Below are 18,397 nucleotides of genomic sequence, written 5' to 3'. Positions count from 1 at the left end.
ATCCACTTTACACTCGTCAGAGTTATAAAACATCATATAAATTTCTAATCTTTTTACGCACTGAATACAAGTCAAACTGGAATCACCCTCGATGGAAGCTTTTAAAGTGGGATTTGTGACACGAATCCGAATTAATTGGATTTGAAGTGGGTATTGAATGTCGATGGGAAACCACTAAACAGAATAAAGAGTACTGAAGGTCAAATGTAAATGTTGGGTATATATGGTATGAAGGAAAACATTTTCTTAAAAAAATGGTATTTTATTTATTTTTTGATGTTTTGTAAGTAAACGCAAAATATTATCCAAAAGCATCCCTAAATAATTTAAGCAACTACAATGCGCGTGGCGCAGGGGGGCTACGGACGGTAGAGTGTGTTAGAGGATTCAGAGGAGTGGAATGCCACTGTTTACTTACTTTTTTAGAAATTTGTTTTTGACCACTTAAAAAAATGAGAAACTTGGAATAACAAATTATCGATAATCTTTTAAATTAATCTATAAAGAAACTTAGTACTCTCACTTATTACACACAGACAAGATTTGAAATTATTGGATTAATTAAAGTATAAAGGGAGGAAAAACGGCGCGAATATCAATTTTCCCGCGCTTCCAATAGTCGCTATTTTTGCCAACTATGTTGTTTCATTTTACAGCTCTTTTTGCCAACTTGTGTAGTGACTGTTTGTTGGCAACAGTCTTTGACTAGGGTTCTGCCGTTGCGCCACCACACATACCTTATGGAAATTGGTCAGCTACTCAACGAAACTCTTAGCCCCGAGGCTGCTGTCCGCAACGCCGCTACAGATGCTCTGGATCGGCTTTCTACTCTCCCACAATTCCCCTTCACTCTCCTCTCTATCTCCATAGGTACTCTGCATTTCGGATATATATTCATTAACCCTGATTTCCACTAATATTACTTCCCTCCCAATTTATGTGATATTTTTAGCTTTTTCAGAGTCCGTTTGACTAAACTTTGAAGCTAAATTTTAGATTAGATTAACTCAATATTTTAAGGTTGAAAATTTATATATTTAAAAACTACACGTTGCGACTTTTCTCACATCAATTTGGTGAAAAAATGCATCTTAAAATGTTGTCAAAGTTGATGCAATTTGAATCTCGGGAAGCCAAAAGTGTCAGCAATAGATTTCATTTTGCTACTGTCACTAATTCAGTTTATTATTTTGAAGGAGTGTTTATCTGATTATGCTTTTGCATACTGTTAAGTTAATTTGTGTGCTATACTTTATAGGAGGTGAGAATGGAGGTCAGAAAGTAGCTGCAGCCACATATCTCAAGAACTTCACTAGACGAAATGTTGATTCTACTCATACAAATTCAGGAATCACCAAAGAGTTTAGAGATGCATTCGTGCGCTCTTTGCTTCAAGCTGAACCAACGGTTCTTAAAATATTAGTTGAAGCTGTAAGTGCTTTGGGCATAGCTTTTTTTGTTCTATTGCGTGTAACTAATGAGGATGTTATAATTTTCTTTTCTTTTCTTTGTTTTCAGTTTCGCTCGATTGTTGCAGTTGAGTTTGTGAAGAAGGATGCCTGGCCTGAGCTTGTGCCTGAGCTAAGGTCCGTCATTCAGCGCAGCGATCTGATTGATAAGAATCCGAATTCTAAATGGAAAACCATCAATGCACTCACCATTCTTCACTCACTCATTAGACCCTTCCAGGTACTCCCTCCGTCCCCGTTTAAGTGTCTTAGTTTGACTGGGCATGGAGTTTAAGTAACAAAGGGAGACTTTTGAATCTTGTGGTCTTAAATTAAATATGTTTGTAGCCCTTTTAAGTTATAGTACATGAGGCTGACGTGGAAGTGAAGCTTGGCACCCAGGTTATACAGAAGAAAGATAGTTTCAAGTATCTTGGGTCTATTATACAAGGAAATGGGGAGATTGATGATGACGTCACACATCGTATTGGTGCAGGATGGATGAAATGGAGGCTTGCCTCCGGAGTGTTGTGTGACAAGAAGGTGCCACCGAAACTTAAAGGCAAGTTCTACAAAGTGGTGGTTAGACTAGCTATGTTGTATGGGGCGGAGTGTTGGCCAGTCAAGAAATCTCATGTTCAGAAGATGAAAGTGGCGGAAATGAGAATGCTGCGATGGATGTGTGGGCACACTAGGAGTGATAGGATTAGGAATGAAGTCATTCGAGACAAGGTTGGAATAGCCTCAGTGGAAGACAAGATGCGGGAAGCGAGGCTGAGATGGTTTGGGCATGTGATGCGGAGAGATGAAAATGCCCCAGTGCGGAGGTGCGAGAGGTTGGCTAGTGACGGCTTCAGAAGAGGTAGAGGTAGGCCGAAGAAGTATTGGGGGGAAGTGATTAGACAGGACATGACACATTTCCTGCTTACGGAGGACATGACCTTAGATAGGAGGGTATGGAGGACTCATATTAGGGTAGAAGGATAGTAGGTAGTCGCGTTTATCCTCCCTTGAGAGTAGTTATGTTGTTGTATAGTTTCTTGTCTCTTGATTTCTGCGAGTTTCTGCGAGTATCTGTTGGTTCATAATGGCTTATTTACCTTCATTGTTTTCATTTTCATAGTTATTTATAGCAGTTAATTCTCCTTTTACCATGACTTTCTTGCTTTGTTATTCCTTGCTTTCATATTGTTTTCGATACGCTTGATCATATCTAAACTTTTGTCTTGTCTTGTCTTTCTTTCTCTCCTCTCTTGAGCCGAGGGTCTTTCGGAAACAGCCGCCCTACCTTTCAAGGTGGGGGTTAGGTCTGCGTACACTCTACCCTCCCCAGACCCCACATAGTGGGATTATACTGGGCTTGTTGTTGTTGTTGTTGTTGTTGTTGGTCTTAAACTTGCCATGTAGAATGTTGGAATTGAAAAACTTACTAAATATAGAAAGAGACAATCTTTTTGGGACATACCAAAAAGGAAAGTAAGGCACTTAAATCGTGATGGAGGGAGTACTTTTTTTATTCTGTCAACCTTGAAGGAGAATTAATTCTCTAAACTGGCAGCTCTTTTTTCCTAGAAATGATGTGCTCATAATTAGTCGTTTGCAAATCTTTTGCTGTTATCTCAAAGCATGATGAATTTTACTTTCATAACATGCATGGTTCCTAGTTTCTTTGTTTATCTATTCATCTCATAAAGCAAAGGGAAAATAGCTTTTTTAGTCCTTGTGTTATTCATTATTCCTATTTTAGTCTTGTGATATTCGGTTGAGCGCATTCGAACTTCAATTAAACAATGCGTGTGATTTTAGTCCTTCAACTAACGGACATCAAATTAAATAATGGTCTGTTAAATTGCAGAGGGGCAAATCAGATCTTTCATGTTATTTTGAATGCATACACTTAAAAAGAAAAAAATAAAGAAAAAGAACCTTTCTTTGCGTTCTAATTCTCCCGTTTCTCTGATTCTCGTTGTGTACCCCAATGGACAGTTTCTATATCAATCATTTTCTTTCAAGAGCTTGCAATGCCACCCCACAGCTTGCTAGTAGTTTGCAAATTAGTCTAAGCATTTGGCGGGTGATCTAGCAGGCTTTGCATTGAGCCATATGAAAATAGAGCTGTAACATGATCCTCCTTTAGTTGGAGGATCTTACACATGGAGGAGAGGGGAAAATCATAGAAGTGCATCAAGAATTGACAGATTTCTACACTCAGCAGGCTGGGAGGAACAATTCACACTTATTAAGCAGTCAGTTTTACCAAAGATGGAATCTGATCACAATCCTATCATGCTATCATGTGGAGAGATGAACTTCAAAAAGTCCTACTTCAAATTTGAAAGGTGGTGGATGGGAGTTGAGGGCTTTAAAGAAAAAGTGAAACTTTGGTGGGGTCCCTTCAATGTCAATGGGAGACGTGGTTTTGTTTTGGCTGAAAAGCTGAAAATGCTGGAAGAAAAATTTAAGGGGTGGAGCAAAGATAATAGGGGCAACTGGAAACAGAGGAAGGAAAACAAACAGAGGAAGGAAAACATTCTTAACCAATTGGCTAACTGGGAGACAGTTCAAGAACAAAGAGCTTTAACAGATGATGAGCTAATTCAGAAATCAAATCTAGCCTTGGAATTTGAGGAAGTAGCTAGAAATGAGGAGATAGCTTGGAAGCAAAGATCTAGGATTCAATGGCTGAGACAAGGAGACAAAAATACTAAATACTTTCACAGGATTGCTACAGCCAATAAAAGGGTTAATACAATTGATTATTTGAAGGTGGGGGATGAGGAGGTGACAGATCCTGAAGCAATTAAAGCAGCAATCCGGAATTTCTACAAGAATCTTTACAAGGAAACAGAAAGGTGGAGGCTAGAGTTTGGGTTACATGAAGCAACAAGGATTTCAGAGGAGGATCAAGAATGGTTACAAAGGCAGTTTGATGAGGCAGAGATATTGAAGTGCATTAAACTATGTGCCATGGGGAAGGCCCCTGGGCCTGATGGATTTCCTATGTCATTTTACTTAGCCTTCTGGGAGATTCTGAAAGATGACTTACTGAAAACTATTCAGTATTTTCATGACAGTCAGAAGTTTGAGAGAAGCTTCAATGCAACTTTCATAGCATTAATCCCCAAAAGGGCAGGTGCCTCAGAACTGAAAGACTTCATACCTGTAAGTCTCATAAGTGGCATTTACAAGATTGTGGCAAAACTATTGGCTGAAAGACTTAAGCTGGTAGTTAACAATCTAGTAAATCAGCATCAGATGGCATTTATAAAAGGGAGACAAATCATGGATGCTGCACTTATTGCTAGTGAATGTGTGGATTCAAGACTTAAAGGTGTTGAACCAGGGGTTATGTGTAAACTGGACATTGAAAAGGCTTATGACCATGTTAATTGGGAATATCTGTCGAACATCCGGAGACAGATGGGCTTTGGTGAGAAATGGTTGAAGTGGATTGATTTTTGCATTAAAACTGTCAGGTTCTCTGTTCTTGTGAATGGAGAACCTGTGGTTTTTTGTGAACCTAAAGTTGAACAGATTGGCTACATTAGAGTGATTCTGACAATTTTTGAGGCCTGTTCAAGACTGAAGGTCAACTGGGGGAAAACTAGTCTGTTTCCAATTAAGGAGGTGCCAAACTTACAGACTCTTGGTCACATTTAAGGGTGTAAAGTGGAGAATTTGCCTACAACTTATCTTGGCATGCCTCTGGTAGCAACCACAAAGCAGAAGGGATTTGGGATGGGATAGTGGAGAAAACAGAAAAGAAACTTTTTAGGTGGAAGGCTCAATACTTATCTTTGGGAGGAAGGGTTACCCTGATCAATTCTGTTCTGGATTCTTTGCCTACTTATGTTATGTCTCTGTTTCCCTTACCAGCAAACATCCAGAAAAAATTAGACAGACTCAGAAGGGAATTTTTGTGGCAAGGGAATAGAGAGGGCAAAGGTTACAAATTAGTGAAATGGCAGGTTGCTACGCAGGGGAAAGAAAGGGTGGGCTGGGTATAAGAAACTTGAGGTCTCAAAATAACAGCTTATTGATGAAATGGCTATGGAGATACAACACTGAGGAAAATGCATTGTGGAAGGAGGTTATCAAATGCAAGTTTGGTGAACCCAATCACTGGTGTACAAATGTATGCAATGGTACTTATGGAGTTGGAGTTTGGAAGACTATAAGAGCACTTTGGCCAAAGCTGGAAAGAAACTTGAAGATGAAAGTAGGTGATGGGAAAAAACAAGGTTCTGGAAGGATGCTTGGAATGAGCAAGTCCCACTTATGGATACTTATCCAGACTTGTTCATTTTATGCAATAACCCAGAGGTGACTATAAATGAAATATGGAGTGTACACGGATGGGACTTAACTTGCAGAAGATTTTTGAATGATTGGGAGATAGATAGGGTGGCTGATCTGTTGAGCAGGATTGGTAACTTCCAAGGTACCAGCACTGATGCAGATACCTTGAGATGGAGACACAATAGTGATGGACAATTCTCAGTAAACAGAGCTTACAGAAAGGAGGACATAGGGCAGAATGAGGAGCACCAAAGATTTTGGATAAAAATTTGGAAGTGTCCAGTACCAACCAAGGTGAAATGTTTCACCTGGTTGGTGGCAAAGAGGGCTTGTTTGACTCATGAAGTGTTGAACAAAAAAGGAAACATCATAGTCTGCAGATGTTTTCTATGCAATGAAACTGATGAAACCAACAACCACCTCTTTCTTCACTGCAAATTCACAGCAGAACTATGGTCCCTATTTTTCAACCTGACAGAGACAACATGGACTATGCCAGAGCACACTGCAGATCTACTAAGTTGTTGGATGAGAAGAGGAGGCAGCAAGAGTCAAAAGAAGTGGCGGAGGATGATCCCACATTGTATCTGGTGGACCATCTGGAAAGAAAGGAATGGGAGGTGTTTTAAAGATAGATCCAATTCCATTCAGAAAGTAAAATGGAATTGTATAGTATCTTTCTACTTTGGTGTAAAGAAATAGGATTAGAGGATATAGATCATTTTGTAGACTTATTAAAATCCCTGTAAGTATCTCTTTTCTATTTCTGTTTTTAGACTAACTCTTTTGAAGAATGCTGAGGAATACAAATTTACCAGTTTCAAAAAAAAAAAAAAAAAAGCATTCTATAATCTGGTTAAAATCAAAATTATTTTGACAGAATAACTAACAAAACCAGATTCCTCATTTATTCCAAAGCTGTTGTAAAAATCTCTCTGCTTAGATTCTTGTAGTGATCTCATCTTATGTCTTGTGGCAGTACTTTTTGAATCCAAAACTTGCGAAGGAGCCAGTTCCACCGCAGCTAGAGCTTATTACAAGAGACATCATTGTGCCCTTACTTGCTGTATTTCACCTCTGCATCGAAAAGGTCCACATAACTTCCGACATTCCTCTTGCTCTATGTACTTCCATATTGGAACATATTACTTTAGAGTATTTTGGAAGTGCTGACTCATTGTTGCATGAGACAGGTATCAGATGCCCAACATACATCAGAAGTGCATACAGAAATCATCCTTCTCATCATATGCAAGTGCATCTATTTTGCGGTGAGGATAAACTTACAATACGTGATGTTTGACCAACGAAAGGTCAACTATCGTTTGAGCTCTAGGTTCTGTTTTGTTTTTTCTCTTAAGAAGTTAGCAGACAGCATTGGAGATATCAGATCCGAAATATCTCCGAGATATAGAAAATAATGAAAATGATAGAAGGAAATTGCTTCATACAGTTGTCAAGCATAGTGAGGAGAGGAAGCTGGTTATACATGTAAAAGTAATTCTGCTGAAAATGGGAACTAGGCACCAGTACACAAGTTAAAAGTGATTTATTTTCAATGTTTTACATGTGATCTTGAAGCTTCAAAACTTAAGTGTATTTAGATATAGCTTAATGCAGGCAAGATCTTTTGCTTTCCGGAAAAGATGAATGATAAAGCGTGGATGTTCATCTATGCCAGGACAATAGATCTTGTTTCATTCAAAACATTGGTTCCTTGGTTTACCGAGGAACAGTCTCATTTCCTTTCTTTTGGAAAAGAATCAACAGTTTACAACATATGCAATCAAAGTGATATGGTGGTCAAATAAGATATCAATGAACTATTTTTCTTCTTTTCAATACTATTGAAATTACTAGGAGGAATTCTCTTACCAATATGTCCTTTTATGCGTCCAAGTAATATTTATCTGGGCACCTGTCTTCCTCTAGTAAGGTTTCTGTTGTGAACCTGCTTGAGCAGTATTATAATCTTAAATCCATCAATATTATAGGTGAAATCTCACATGCCGTCTGCCTTGGCTCCTTTGCTTCCTTCTATTTGTCAAGATCTGATATGGATTCTGAATTCTTTAAGTTTTGATGGTGGCTTGCCCTGCAAAGATGGGTATTCGCTGCGGATGAAGACTGCAAAGAGAAGTCTGCTAATTTTCTGTGCTTTAGTCACCCGGCATCGGAAGTTTGCTGACAAGTATGCTGTCAAAAATGCATTGTATTTGCTCCAATAAGAAAAATTTAGAAATCCTGTTTTTTGCTCAAATTTCTTCTAATCTTACAATGACAGACTGATGCCTGATATGGTGAAATGTGTTTCAGAAATTGTCAAGCATAGCACAATCATAAATGTAAGTCTTACGAGTATTACTTGATAGAGTTCTAAAAGGATGGACTTTCATATCAGCTGTTTCATAATGTTGTTGCACTGGAATGGCTAGTAAATAGTTTTTTTTTTTTTTAATTCAGCATGTTACTGTCAGATTCTCTGTTCTTTAACTACACTTAAGTTGTGGCGTATAAGCAGAATATCTGCTTAATCTTAATATTTTCTGTAAAGTTTGTCTCATGAACTCTTATGTTGTTTCTCGTAAGTGCCGTTCCCACACGCTATTCTCGTCTCAGTCTTCCCGTGATCATTTTATTTTCTATTTTCTCTCTTCGTCTACTTATTCCTTCGGTGCAGAAACTGGATTCGCTGTCAGAAAGGGTTGTTTCATTAGCCTTTGATGTTATTTCTCGTGTTTTAGAGACAGGCCCGGTAAGTTTGTTCAGTTGTATTCATGGTCAAAGTTTTATTTTCCTGCTTGTTCTTTCGCGTTCCTTGCTTCTTTCTCTTTTTAGGCATTTATGCTAATTCCATGGTTTCTTCTCTCTCGAAAAGGACTTTAATGGTTAGTGCCTCCTACTGTTCGAGTCTCAAAGCTGAAGTATATGATTTATCATCTGAAACAGGGATGGCGACTGGTTTCACCCCACTTCTCTTCCTTGCTGAACGCTGCAATCTTCCCAGCTCTCGTGATGAATGAGAAGGTCAGCTATTCCAAGAATTTGCCTTCCAGACAAGCCAGTGTACATGAGTTTCTTTTCTTTGTTGTCGCATATTTTTCTGGAGTTCTGATTAAAGACTTAAATGTCTGCAAAATAGGACACAACAGAGTGGGAAGAAGATCCGGATGAGTACATAAGGAAAAATCTTCCCTCTGACCTTGTATGTTCAAATCTTTGATCGTCCTTGTAAGTTGTACACTCTCATTCTTAGGAAAGTATCTGATTTTTATGATCCTGCAGGAAGAAATTTCTGGATGGAGAGATGATTTGTTCACAGCAAGGAAAAGTGCTTTAAACTTGCTTGGTGTTATTTCATTATCAATGGTTAGTTTTCCGTGATATATATTCCTCCAGCTTCTTCTATTAAAGGGCACATAATTATCTATTATTTACTCTTGGACCTCTAGGGACCTCCTGTCAAGACTTCTACAGCTTCATCAAAGCGTAAGAAAGGAGAAAAATATAAAAGAAAAGGTTCCAGCTCGATGGGGGAGTTGTTGGTGCTTCCATTCTTGTCAAAGTTTCCTGTTCCCACTGATAACAGAGAAAACACAATAAATGAGTGAGTTAAACAAAACTATGATATCAACTCCTCTAACTTTGTAATTTATGGTCTTATATCACTGTACTTCAGTACCCATTTCACTGGAACCTATTCAGAAAGTTCTCCACCATTTAAAATTCAATAGGATTACAGTCCAGGCTATTTATTCGGTTAAAGTTCGGAAAATCATTATATTACTCTATAATTCTTTGAAGTTTGAACTCTAAGTTGGCATAAGACAAAGAGCGCTCATTCTTATGTCATGTCGTTAACTAAATTATCCTACTTTGTATTTCCATTTATCCCCATTTATCCAGACGTGTTTTTTTCTTTTTTTCTAACCTTCCTTTATGATGCTTACATCCTGTATACGAGATTTACTATCATTTCCTTGTCTAAACTTTGACAGATATTATGGAGTCTTGATGGCCTATAGCAGCCTTTTACATGTAAGGAGAGATTATACTAGTATTTCAAAATATATTCCCTCCGGATCAAAAAGAGTGTCCGCTTAGCTATTTGCACACCCTTAAGAAAATACTAACTCCTAGACGAAAGTAGGTAATTTTTCTAAACTGCCCATAATTAAATAGGTAATGGGATTTGATCAATTTACACTTAATAGGGGAAAATTTGAAAATATAAGGTTAATTCTTTCTTGATTTGATAAGCGGACACTCTTTTTGACCCAAGAAAAAAGGCTAAGTGGACGCTCTTTTTGATCCGGAGGGAGTACTTTGTTGTAATAAAAAAATTGTGCACTTCTATTAATCATCTGGCATTGTATTCTCAGTTTCTAACAGAGCAGAAGCCTGGATTTACTGAAACTCTAGTTAGGACTCGGGTGCTACCACTGTATGAAACACCAATTCCTCAACCATATTTAATTGCCTCTGCAAATTGGGTCCTAGGAGAGCTTGCTTCATGTCTTTCTGAAGTGAGATACTTGTTTTGATGATACTTTTTAAAATTATACTTTGCTATTAGGCATTTCGTGGAGTAAATTCCTTTTTTCTGTTTCCACAACAGGGTATGAGTGCTGATATTTATTCTTCATTAGTGAAAGCGTTAACAATGTCAGATATAGGGGGTGTTTCTTGTTATCCTGTGCGGGTGACAGCTGCTGCTGCCATTGCCCAACTTGTTGAAGTAAGTGGGTAGAATGGCTAACCTATTTTATGAACTTGAAGTATGATAGTCTAAATAACGCTTGAACTTTTTTAACTGCAGAATGAGTACATGCCACCTGAGTGGTTACCACTTCTTCAAGTGGTTTGTCATAGGATTAGTGATGAGGAAGAAGATAGCTCCATTTACTTTCAGCTTCTAAGTACAATGATCGAGGCTGGGAATGAAAAAATTTCACCTCATATTCCAGATATTGTTTGTCTGTTGGTTAGAGAAATCTCAAAGAACTTACCTTTAGATCTGGAGCCATGGCCTCAGGTACTTTTTCTTGTGTACCTGATGTACTTGTTTTTATTCTTTTGCAAATCTTTTGATGATTCTAATTATCATTTTGGTAATTGGCATGAAAATCAAACATATCTTGTGCACATTTATGGAGCTATGTGGTTCACTATTCATCGTTTAATAGTTTAAATGGAAGTTATGTAGGTTGGATTGCTCCCTCTTTAGCTCAATGAAACTTCATCTTTCCTAGTCCTGTTAATATCAAATCACATGGTCAGGGATTCAAAAGTCATTACTGTGATACGAATAAGACTAAACTGTATGATTCCTTCTTGTAACTGACGTACCTTGAGACAAAATCTTAAATCCCCTTTCTTATGTTGACCAGTTAATGAATGCATTGTCATGTTCCAGATTCAACCTTGCTCTTCACCCAATTCTGAAGTTTAGAAAAATGAACTCATCCACATATAATTGAGCGCATATTGAGATCTGAAATTACTGACTTGCGTTTGATAGATGGTGGAACAGTGCTTTGCAACACTAGCAGTCATGGCTCAGTGCTGGGAAGACTCGGCATCTGAAGAAAATGAGCAGGATGGTTCTAGTCAATTGTGGGTTTCTGGTCAGGCCACCATGATGAGAGCATTTTCAGATCTCCTACAGCATGCCTGGCTAAGATCTGCTCAACCGATGGTTAGTCTTGAACCATGTATCAAGATTAATAATAAAGTGAATGCCTAGATTACGACACAAGCATGTATGCATATATGTTCCATCATTTACTTTTTTGTCAATGTAATGTTCTCATACCTCAGTAAAATAAATATCCCTGTAACATCATGGTGGAAACCTGTTCAAGCTCATTTGTCGATATTGGAAATGCAATCACCTTAGTGTGGATGCAGCTTGACTCTAGTGTTTATACTGCAATAGATGTTTGTTTGGTATTCTGAATTCCATACCAAGTTTAATTAGATTAAGTCTTTTATCTTCTCATGCATAACCCAAAGTTGTTCATATATTGATTTAAGCTCGGGTTGGAGCTGTATTTGGCAGAATCTCACGTACGGTTCTCCGAGAAGGGAGTGGCACCTACTGGATCTTCGCACCTCCCACAAAAAGAAAATTCAGATATTTGAGATCTTTCTCTTTGAATAAGATGTCCATTCTGGCAACTATTTCAGTAGAGATCTTACAACTAAAGTCTCTTTTTTCGGATCCAGTTCCTCCACCAACGAGAACCCCAGTTAAATTCAACTTGTACTTAACTGGTCACTGTCAGCATTCCTATTCATCGTGACTTTATTGGGCACTGCAGTGTATTAGTTATCCTATATATAATATCTACTCTAAAGATTAAGAGGATAGAGGTCTCCCTTCCGTAGATTCGACTTGGGATAGCGGAGTGATAAGAAGAATTTAATTTTCTTTTGCTTTTTATGTGCTCAAATCTCTTGTTACCTCCTCATATTATTTTTTCCAATTATCAGGAACATGAAGTTGCCTTCTCAGTGCCTGCTGCATCATGTGTTGATGACTGCTCCACATTGCTTGGTTTCATTTTGCAAGGAATTACCGAAACTGACGAACTTTTGAAGCTAAAAGTCTCAGAGCTGATGCTGGTCTGGTCATATCTCATAGCTGATTGGCATGCATGGGAGGAGATGGAGGATTTATCAATTTTTAACTGTATCAAGAAAGCTGTTAGCCTAGACAGGAAGTTTGCTGTGAAGAATTTTGTTGTAGGAAAATTGCCGTTGCCTCCTGCTCCACCTGTTCCCCAGAAATCCATCCTTGAAGGAATTGGTGCATTCATTACAGAAGCTTTTTCACAATATCCATCTGCAGTATGGAGGGCATCCTCTTGTGTCCACATTCTGTTACATAATCCCAGTTACTTACCTGAAGGAGAAGGTGTCAAGCAATCTTTGGTGATTTCCTTGTGTCAGGCAGCATTTTCTCATTTTAGAGAGCATAGAAACAAGCCTGTCCCGCTATGGAAACCTTTGTTGCTTGCAATATCATCATGTTATTTATGTTTCCCGGATATTGTAGAGAAGATTATAGAGGGCATTGAACATGAAAGCTTTACAGTCTTTCTATCCGCTTTGGCAGTTATCTCAACAAGCAAATTTGAGCATAGTTTGTCATCAGAGTCTGAGATCAAGTTGGTAGGTTAGTATTCTTTTTCTTTTTCCCCAACTACTTCTTAAAACTTTTAGCGCAATTAGGGACTTCCCTACTTGACTTTCTCACATGGGGCAACAGATAATTTGGTGATGCCATGGCTTTACATTAGCCATTATTGTTCGTTCTGAAATGCTACTGTTAGTTCTGAAATGCTACTGTTATTATCTAGATCTATTTATCTGTCCACAACTACAATGCATGTTATTAGATTGCAACGTTACACTAATTTTTATTATACCTCGTGGTTAACTATCGCTTTTTTTGCCTTTCAAGTATTCAATTTTTCTGCTCTTATTGAGTGTAAAGAACTTTCTCCTAAGAATCTCATCAGCACTGTCTATGTATGTCTGTTTTTTTCTATTTTAATTTTACCAGTGATGGCACTGGCACAATCTCTTGACAAGCTGATAGGACGGCTAAATGAACGGAGTTCATTGCTACATGATTGCGTTGCTTCACTGATGGAAGCATTTTTGAAGTTAAAAGAACTGGAAGAAGAAGAGGAAGATGAAGAAAGTGAAGATCAGGCTTCTGGTGACGAGGAAACTGAAGAAGATGATGATGATGACGAGGTTAGCTCACCAAATTAATTCTGTCTTGTTTAATTATCTTTAGCTACCACCCCTCCAAACACACACCACACACACACAAAAATAGTCATAGCGTTTATATATAACATCACAGGATATTGTCAATGACGTCTGCCATATTGTTGTCTTTTTGCATCATTATCCATGATTTCTGTTTGTTTGCTCCATCATACATGCATGAAAAGCATGTAGTGGAAGTAAGAAGTAGTGGACATATGCTATACATTCATTATATATTTTTTTTTCCTGACAAGTAAAATGGAGATGCGGAGCACGAACCCCGTATCTCTCGCATGCAAAGCAACTATACATTCATCATGTAAAAATACATTTCAATAATACATTTGCAATAGGTAACTATAGGTGATTGTTATTGTTCTTATTTCAATGCTAGGACTCTGAAGATGACGAACTTGAAGAAACTGAAGAAGAGTTCTTGGAGAGGTGTGCCAAGACAGCAGTAGAAATGGAAAATGGAACCATTGTGGAAGGAGACGTGGAAGATCAAGAGCTAGAAATTGAACTGGGTAAGCCTGCCAATACTCTCATTTTTAAAAATACCATAAGGATGCAGACAATTGATGTGCAGGGTGAATAAGATTACTTATTTGAACTAGAGGACAGAGGTGGGGATAAGAAGCTATTTAAGCTTGCCAAGGCGAGAGAGAGGAAGGCACGCGACTTGGATCAAGTGAAGTGCATCAAGGACGAGAATGGTCAAGTGTTGGTACAGGAAACCCGCATTAGACAGAGATGACAGTCATACTTTCATGAACTCTTGAACGAAGGATGGGACAGAGACATTGTGTTGGGAGACTTGGAGCACTCGGATAGGCGTCGCGACTTGGGATATTGTAGGAGTATAAATGTTGAGGAGGTTAAAGAAGCTGTTCGTAGGATGCACAGGGGAAGAGCGACCGGACCTGACGAGATCCCTGGGGAATTTTGGAAGAATGCAGGCAGGGTAGGCTTGGAGTGGTTGACTGGGTTGTTTAATGTCATTCTCAAGACAACGAAGATGCCAGAAGAATGGAGGTGGAGTACAATGATTCCTGTGTACAAGAACAAGGGAGACATTCAAAGCTGCAACAACTATAGAGGTATCAAGCTGCTAAGTCACACTATGAAAGTGTGGTGGAAATGAGGGTGAGGAGAGGTGTGTCTATTTCAGAGAATCAGTTTGGATTCATGCCGGGGCGCTCGACTACAGAAGCCATTCATATTGTAAGGAGATTGGTGGAGTAGTATAGGGAGCGGAAGAGGGACTTGCACATGGTATTCATTGACCTAGAAAAGGCCTATGACAAAGTGCCAAGAGAGGTCCTATGGAGATGCTTGGAGGCTAAAGGTGTACCTGTGGTGTACATTAGAGCGATAAAGGACGTGTATGATGGAGCTAAGACCAGGGTAAGGACGGTAGGAGGAGACTCGGAGCACTTCCCTGTTATGATGGGGTTGTATCAGGGATCAGCTCTTAGCCCGTTTCTATTCGCTGTGGTGATGGATGAATTGACGCGACAAATACAAGGTGAGGTGCCTTGGTGTATTTTGTTCGCGGATGACATAGTCCTGATTGACGAGACTCGCAATGGAGTTAACGATAAGCTGGAGGGCTGGAGACAGACGTTGGAGTCTAAAGGATTTAAATTGAGTAGGACCAAGACAGAATACTTGGAGTGCAGGTTCAATGGCCTACCGCGTGAGGCTAACGAGAAAGTGAGGCTTGGTACCCAGGCCATTCAAAAGAAAGAAAGTTTCAAATATCTTGGGTCTATTATACAGGAAGATGGGGATATCGATGACGATGTTTCACATCGTATTGGTGCAGGGTGGATGAAATGGAGGCTCGCCTCCGGAGTGCTGTGTGATAAGAAAGTGTCACCAAAACTTAAAGGCAAGTTCTACAAAGTGGTGGTTAGACCGACTTTATTGTACGGGGCGGAGTGTTGGCCAGTCAAGAAATTTCACGTTCAGAAGATGAAAGTCGCGGAAATGCGAATGCTGCGGTGGATGTGTGGGCATACTAGGAGGGATAGGATTAAAAATAAAGATATCCGAGACAAGGTGGGAGTCGCATCGGTGGAGGACAAGATGCGGGAAGCGAGGCTGAGATGGTTTGGGCATGTGAAGAGGAGAGACACAGATGCTCCAGTGCGGAGGTGTGAGAGGTTGGCTATGGACGGTTTCAGGAGAGGCAAAGAGAGGCCGAAGAAGTATTGGGGAGAGGTGATTAGACAGGATATGACACAGTTTCAGCTCACCGAGGACATGACCTTAGATAGGAGGTTGTGGAGAACTCAGATTAGGATAGAAGGCTAGGTGGCTTATCCTTCCACCATAGTAGTTGTAGTTATGCTCATTTGTTTATTGCCATTTGATTTCTGCATTTGATTGCTGCTTTTATTTGTGGGGCCGTTGTACTTTGGTTATCTTATTTATTTATAGTAGTTACGACTCCTTTCTTCCGGACTGTTCTACCATGACTTTCTCGCTTTTATTATTCTTTGTTTTCATATTGTTTTCGATATGCTTGGCCCTATCTGATCTTTTGTCTTGTTTTCTTCTCTTGAGCCGAGGGTCTCTCGGAAACAACCGCCCTACCTTTCAAGGTGGGGGTTAGGTCTGCGTACACTCTACCCTCCCCAGACCCCACATGGTGGGATTATACTGGGCTTGTTGTTGTTGTTGTTGAACTGTTTATAGAAGTAAACAAAATTAATCTCTTCTAGCTGTTTTATAGAAGAAATTGATCATTTTTATTAAAATCATCAACATTAATTTGCTTATTTTGTAATCATAATGATTTTTATCTTGGTTCACGAGATCATTTGCTTGTCAAAGTTGAAGGGTTCCCTTGGGGGTTATGCCCTAAAGAAACAAAAAAAAAAAAATCTGCTTGTTGAAGTTTGGAATTTTAAAATGCCGAGCTGTAGCAAACAGACTTGAGATCATGTTAACAATAACCTGTGGGTTGTCACATTTAAATATGTTGACTTGAAGTCTTTTCTCTCAAGTTTCAATCAATGAAGTATGCCTCAATCTCAGGTTGGAGTTGGCCATATGCATCCTTTATATCCATTCAGCTCAGATATAACAATTAAATTAGGATAAAGACGTCCTTACTTAAATATTTGCATCTTCTATTACTGTCTTCTATGTGTCTAATATCTTCTGTATTCATGTTCATTTTCTAAGATTTGTATTGCTTTTTTCCCCTTATATTTGTTCGATTACTTCAGGTTGTTTGGAAGATGTGGATCTTGAAAGCACTATGCTTTTGGTAATTGAAAGATATCACCAAGTGCTTTTACAGCTACAGTTGCCACCAGAACTGATTTCAAGTTTCTTGGAGGCCTTTCCTGAATGTAAATTATACTTCCAACAACCTCAGCCATAGGATGTGATACGATGCTCTCGACATTCTTATTTTTTTAAAACTCTGATTGCTAGAATCTGGTTGTCCAGTGTGCTGTTGGTAGCTGATTATTTGTTTAATTCTTGTAATATTTGCCCTGCCGTTGTGCTGTTGGAAGTCCTGTGTTATCTTTGTACAAGGTAGAGTCCATCTTAGTATTCTCCTTTTCATCAGAAGTCCTTGTTATGAGATTGCTGCAGATGGTCGAAAAGATTGAATAGGCCAACGGTGGAGAAGTGAAATTGTTGAAAGTTCAGTATCTCCTGAACATGTATCCATTTGTTTGAGTTAGTAGATTTTTCCTAATTAGAGCTAGTGTTCTTTTCATACTACTTCAAAGACAATTTTCCCCCCTTGAAACAAATTCTACGGAAAATATTGTAAGAGAAATATCTTGTTTGATTGAGAACCTTATTCTTGTGTCATTTTATTCTTGTGCAAAAGAACTCATATTACTTTTTTATTATTACTATACATAAGGGACAACTACGGGGCTTTTGTAGTCACAAAAGTTTCCATTAAAATTTTAAACTTTTCAATTAATTATTTTTAGGTTCTAATTTTATTTTTTAAAGTCAAATTTACCTTTTGTTCTTAAGGTCTATTTTTCAAAAGTTATCGACTCATTTTCCTTGTTTTTTGGTGTTTTATTCTGTGCCCGATATCCGCATTTGAGTCTGATTAATCCAGATAATTAGCATTGCATAGCGCCCATTGGGGGGAAGCGCTCCCTTCAAAGATTTTTTCATACCCAAGTTCGAACTCACGATTCCTAATTATGAGAGGAGCAATTCCATTCGCTACATGTATTTGTCTTAAAAGTTCATTAACTATGTATAGATTATTAATTTAGAGTTAAATAACTTTAAAAAATTAGGATCCAAAACTTATAAACGTCAAATTCTGGTTCCACATTTGATTTGAAATAAATAATTTCAAAAATTAACAAAATATTAAAGGAGTGAAATGAAGTTTTGCTTTTATATATTGAAAATGTACTTGCATGAAATTTAATTATTACTAACATACATTACGTGTCTTTCATTAAAATATCTACTTTTATATCTTGAGTTTGGGTCCGGGCTTATTGCAAAAGTTTCTAATAAAATAACAAACTTTTCAACTAATTACTTCTAGGACTTGAACTTATTTTTTAAAGTCAAATTTACTTTCTGTTTTTAAGGTTTATTTTTCAAAAGCTGTCGACTTCCTATTTTATTTTCCTTGCTTTTTTAGTTTCCTATCCGGTACTTGGTATCGTATTAGAGCCCGACTAATCTGGAATCGCGTTGCGTATGGCCCATTCGGGGGAAGCGTGCCCTATCAAGAATTTTTTTCATACCCAGACTTGAACCCTAGACCCTTGTTTAATAGCTTATTTGACCAAGCTTCTAAAATCAACTTATTTTGAAAAGTATTTTTTTTTTAAAGTGCTTTTTAAAAAAGTACT

General features: G+C 38.3%; 1 protein-coding gene across 3 annotated transcripts; it reads left to right on the top strand.

Moving 5' to 3' along the window:
- The first annotated feature begins 455 nt into the window (after window positions 1-455).
- LOC132626607 (importin beta-like SAD2 homolog) lies at window positions 456-17,375 on the top strand. 3 transcript variants are annotated; one of them, XM_060341526.1, is made up of 21 exons: window positions 465-870; window positions 1,259-1,431; window positions 1,519-1,689; window positions 6,727-6,837; window positions 6,941-7,018; window positions 7,742-7,938; window positions 8,032-8,092; window positions 8,428-8,502; window positions 8,697-8,774; window positions 8,890-8,952; window positions 9,033-9,116; window positions 9,200-9,354; window positions 9,746-9,785; window positions 10,130-10,273; window positions 10,366-10,485; window positions 10,567-10,782; window positions 11,281-11,445; window positions 12,243-12,927; window positions 13,318-13,514; window positions 13,927-14,059; window positions 16,772-17,375. In XM_060341526.1, the coding sequence occupies exons 1-21, from the start codon at window positions 741-743 to the stop codon at window positions 16,927-16,929; spliced, it is 3,234 nt and encodes a 1,077-aa protein (XP_060197509.1). In that variant the 5' UTR covers window positions 465-740; the 3' UTR covers window positions 16,930-17,375. The 3 variants fall into 3 exon arrangements, with proteins under 3 accessions (XP_060197510.1, XP_060197509.1, XP_060197508.1); XM_060341525.1 differs by having other exon boundaries at window positions 471-870; window positions 11,269-11,445; XM_060341527.1 differs by lacking the exon at window positions 13,927-14,059 and having other exon boundaries at window positions 456-870; window positions 11,269-11,445.
- Window positions 17,376-18,397: the final 1,022 nt, after the last annotated feature.

Source organism: Lycium barbarum, chromosome 2 (genome assembly GCF_019175385.1).
Source record: "Lycium barbarum isolate Lr01 chromosome 2, ASM1917538v2, whole genome shotgun sequence".
NCBI lineage: Eukaryota > Viridiplantae > Streptophyta > Magnoliopsida > Solanales > Solanaceae > Lycium > Lycium barbarum.
The sequence above is the reverse complement of the archived record's forward strand: the minus strand, read 5'-3'. Positions and strand labels throughout refer to the sequence as shown.

Coding starts and splice junctions, on each gene's coding strand:
- LOC132626607 (XM_060341525.1), top strand. CDS start 741: ATGGAAATTGGTCAGCTACTCAACGAAACTCTTAGCCCCGAGGCTGCT. Junction 871..1,258: donor TCTCCTCTCTATCTCCATAG/GTACTCTGCATT, acceptor TATACTTTATAG/GAGGTGAGAATGGAGGTCAG. Junction 7,019..7,741: donor GCAAGTGCATCTATTTTGCG/GTGAGGATAAAC, acceptor TCAATATTATAG/GTGAAATCTCACATGCCGTC.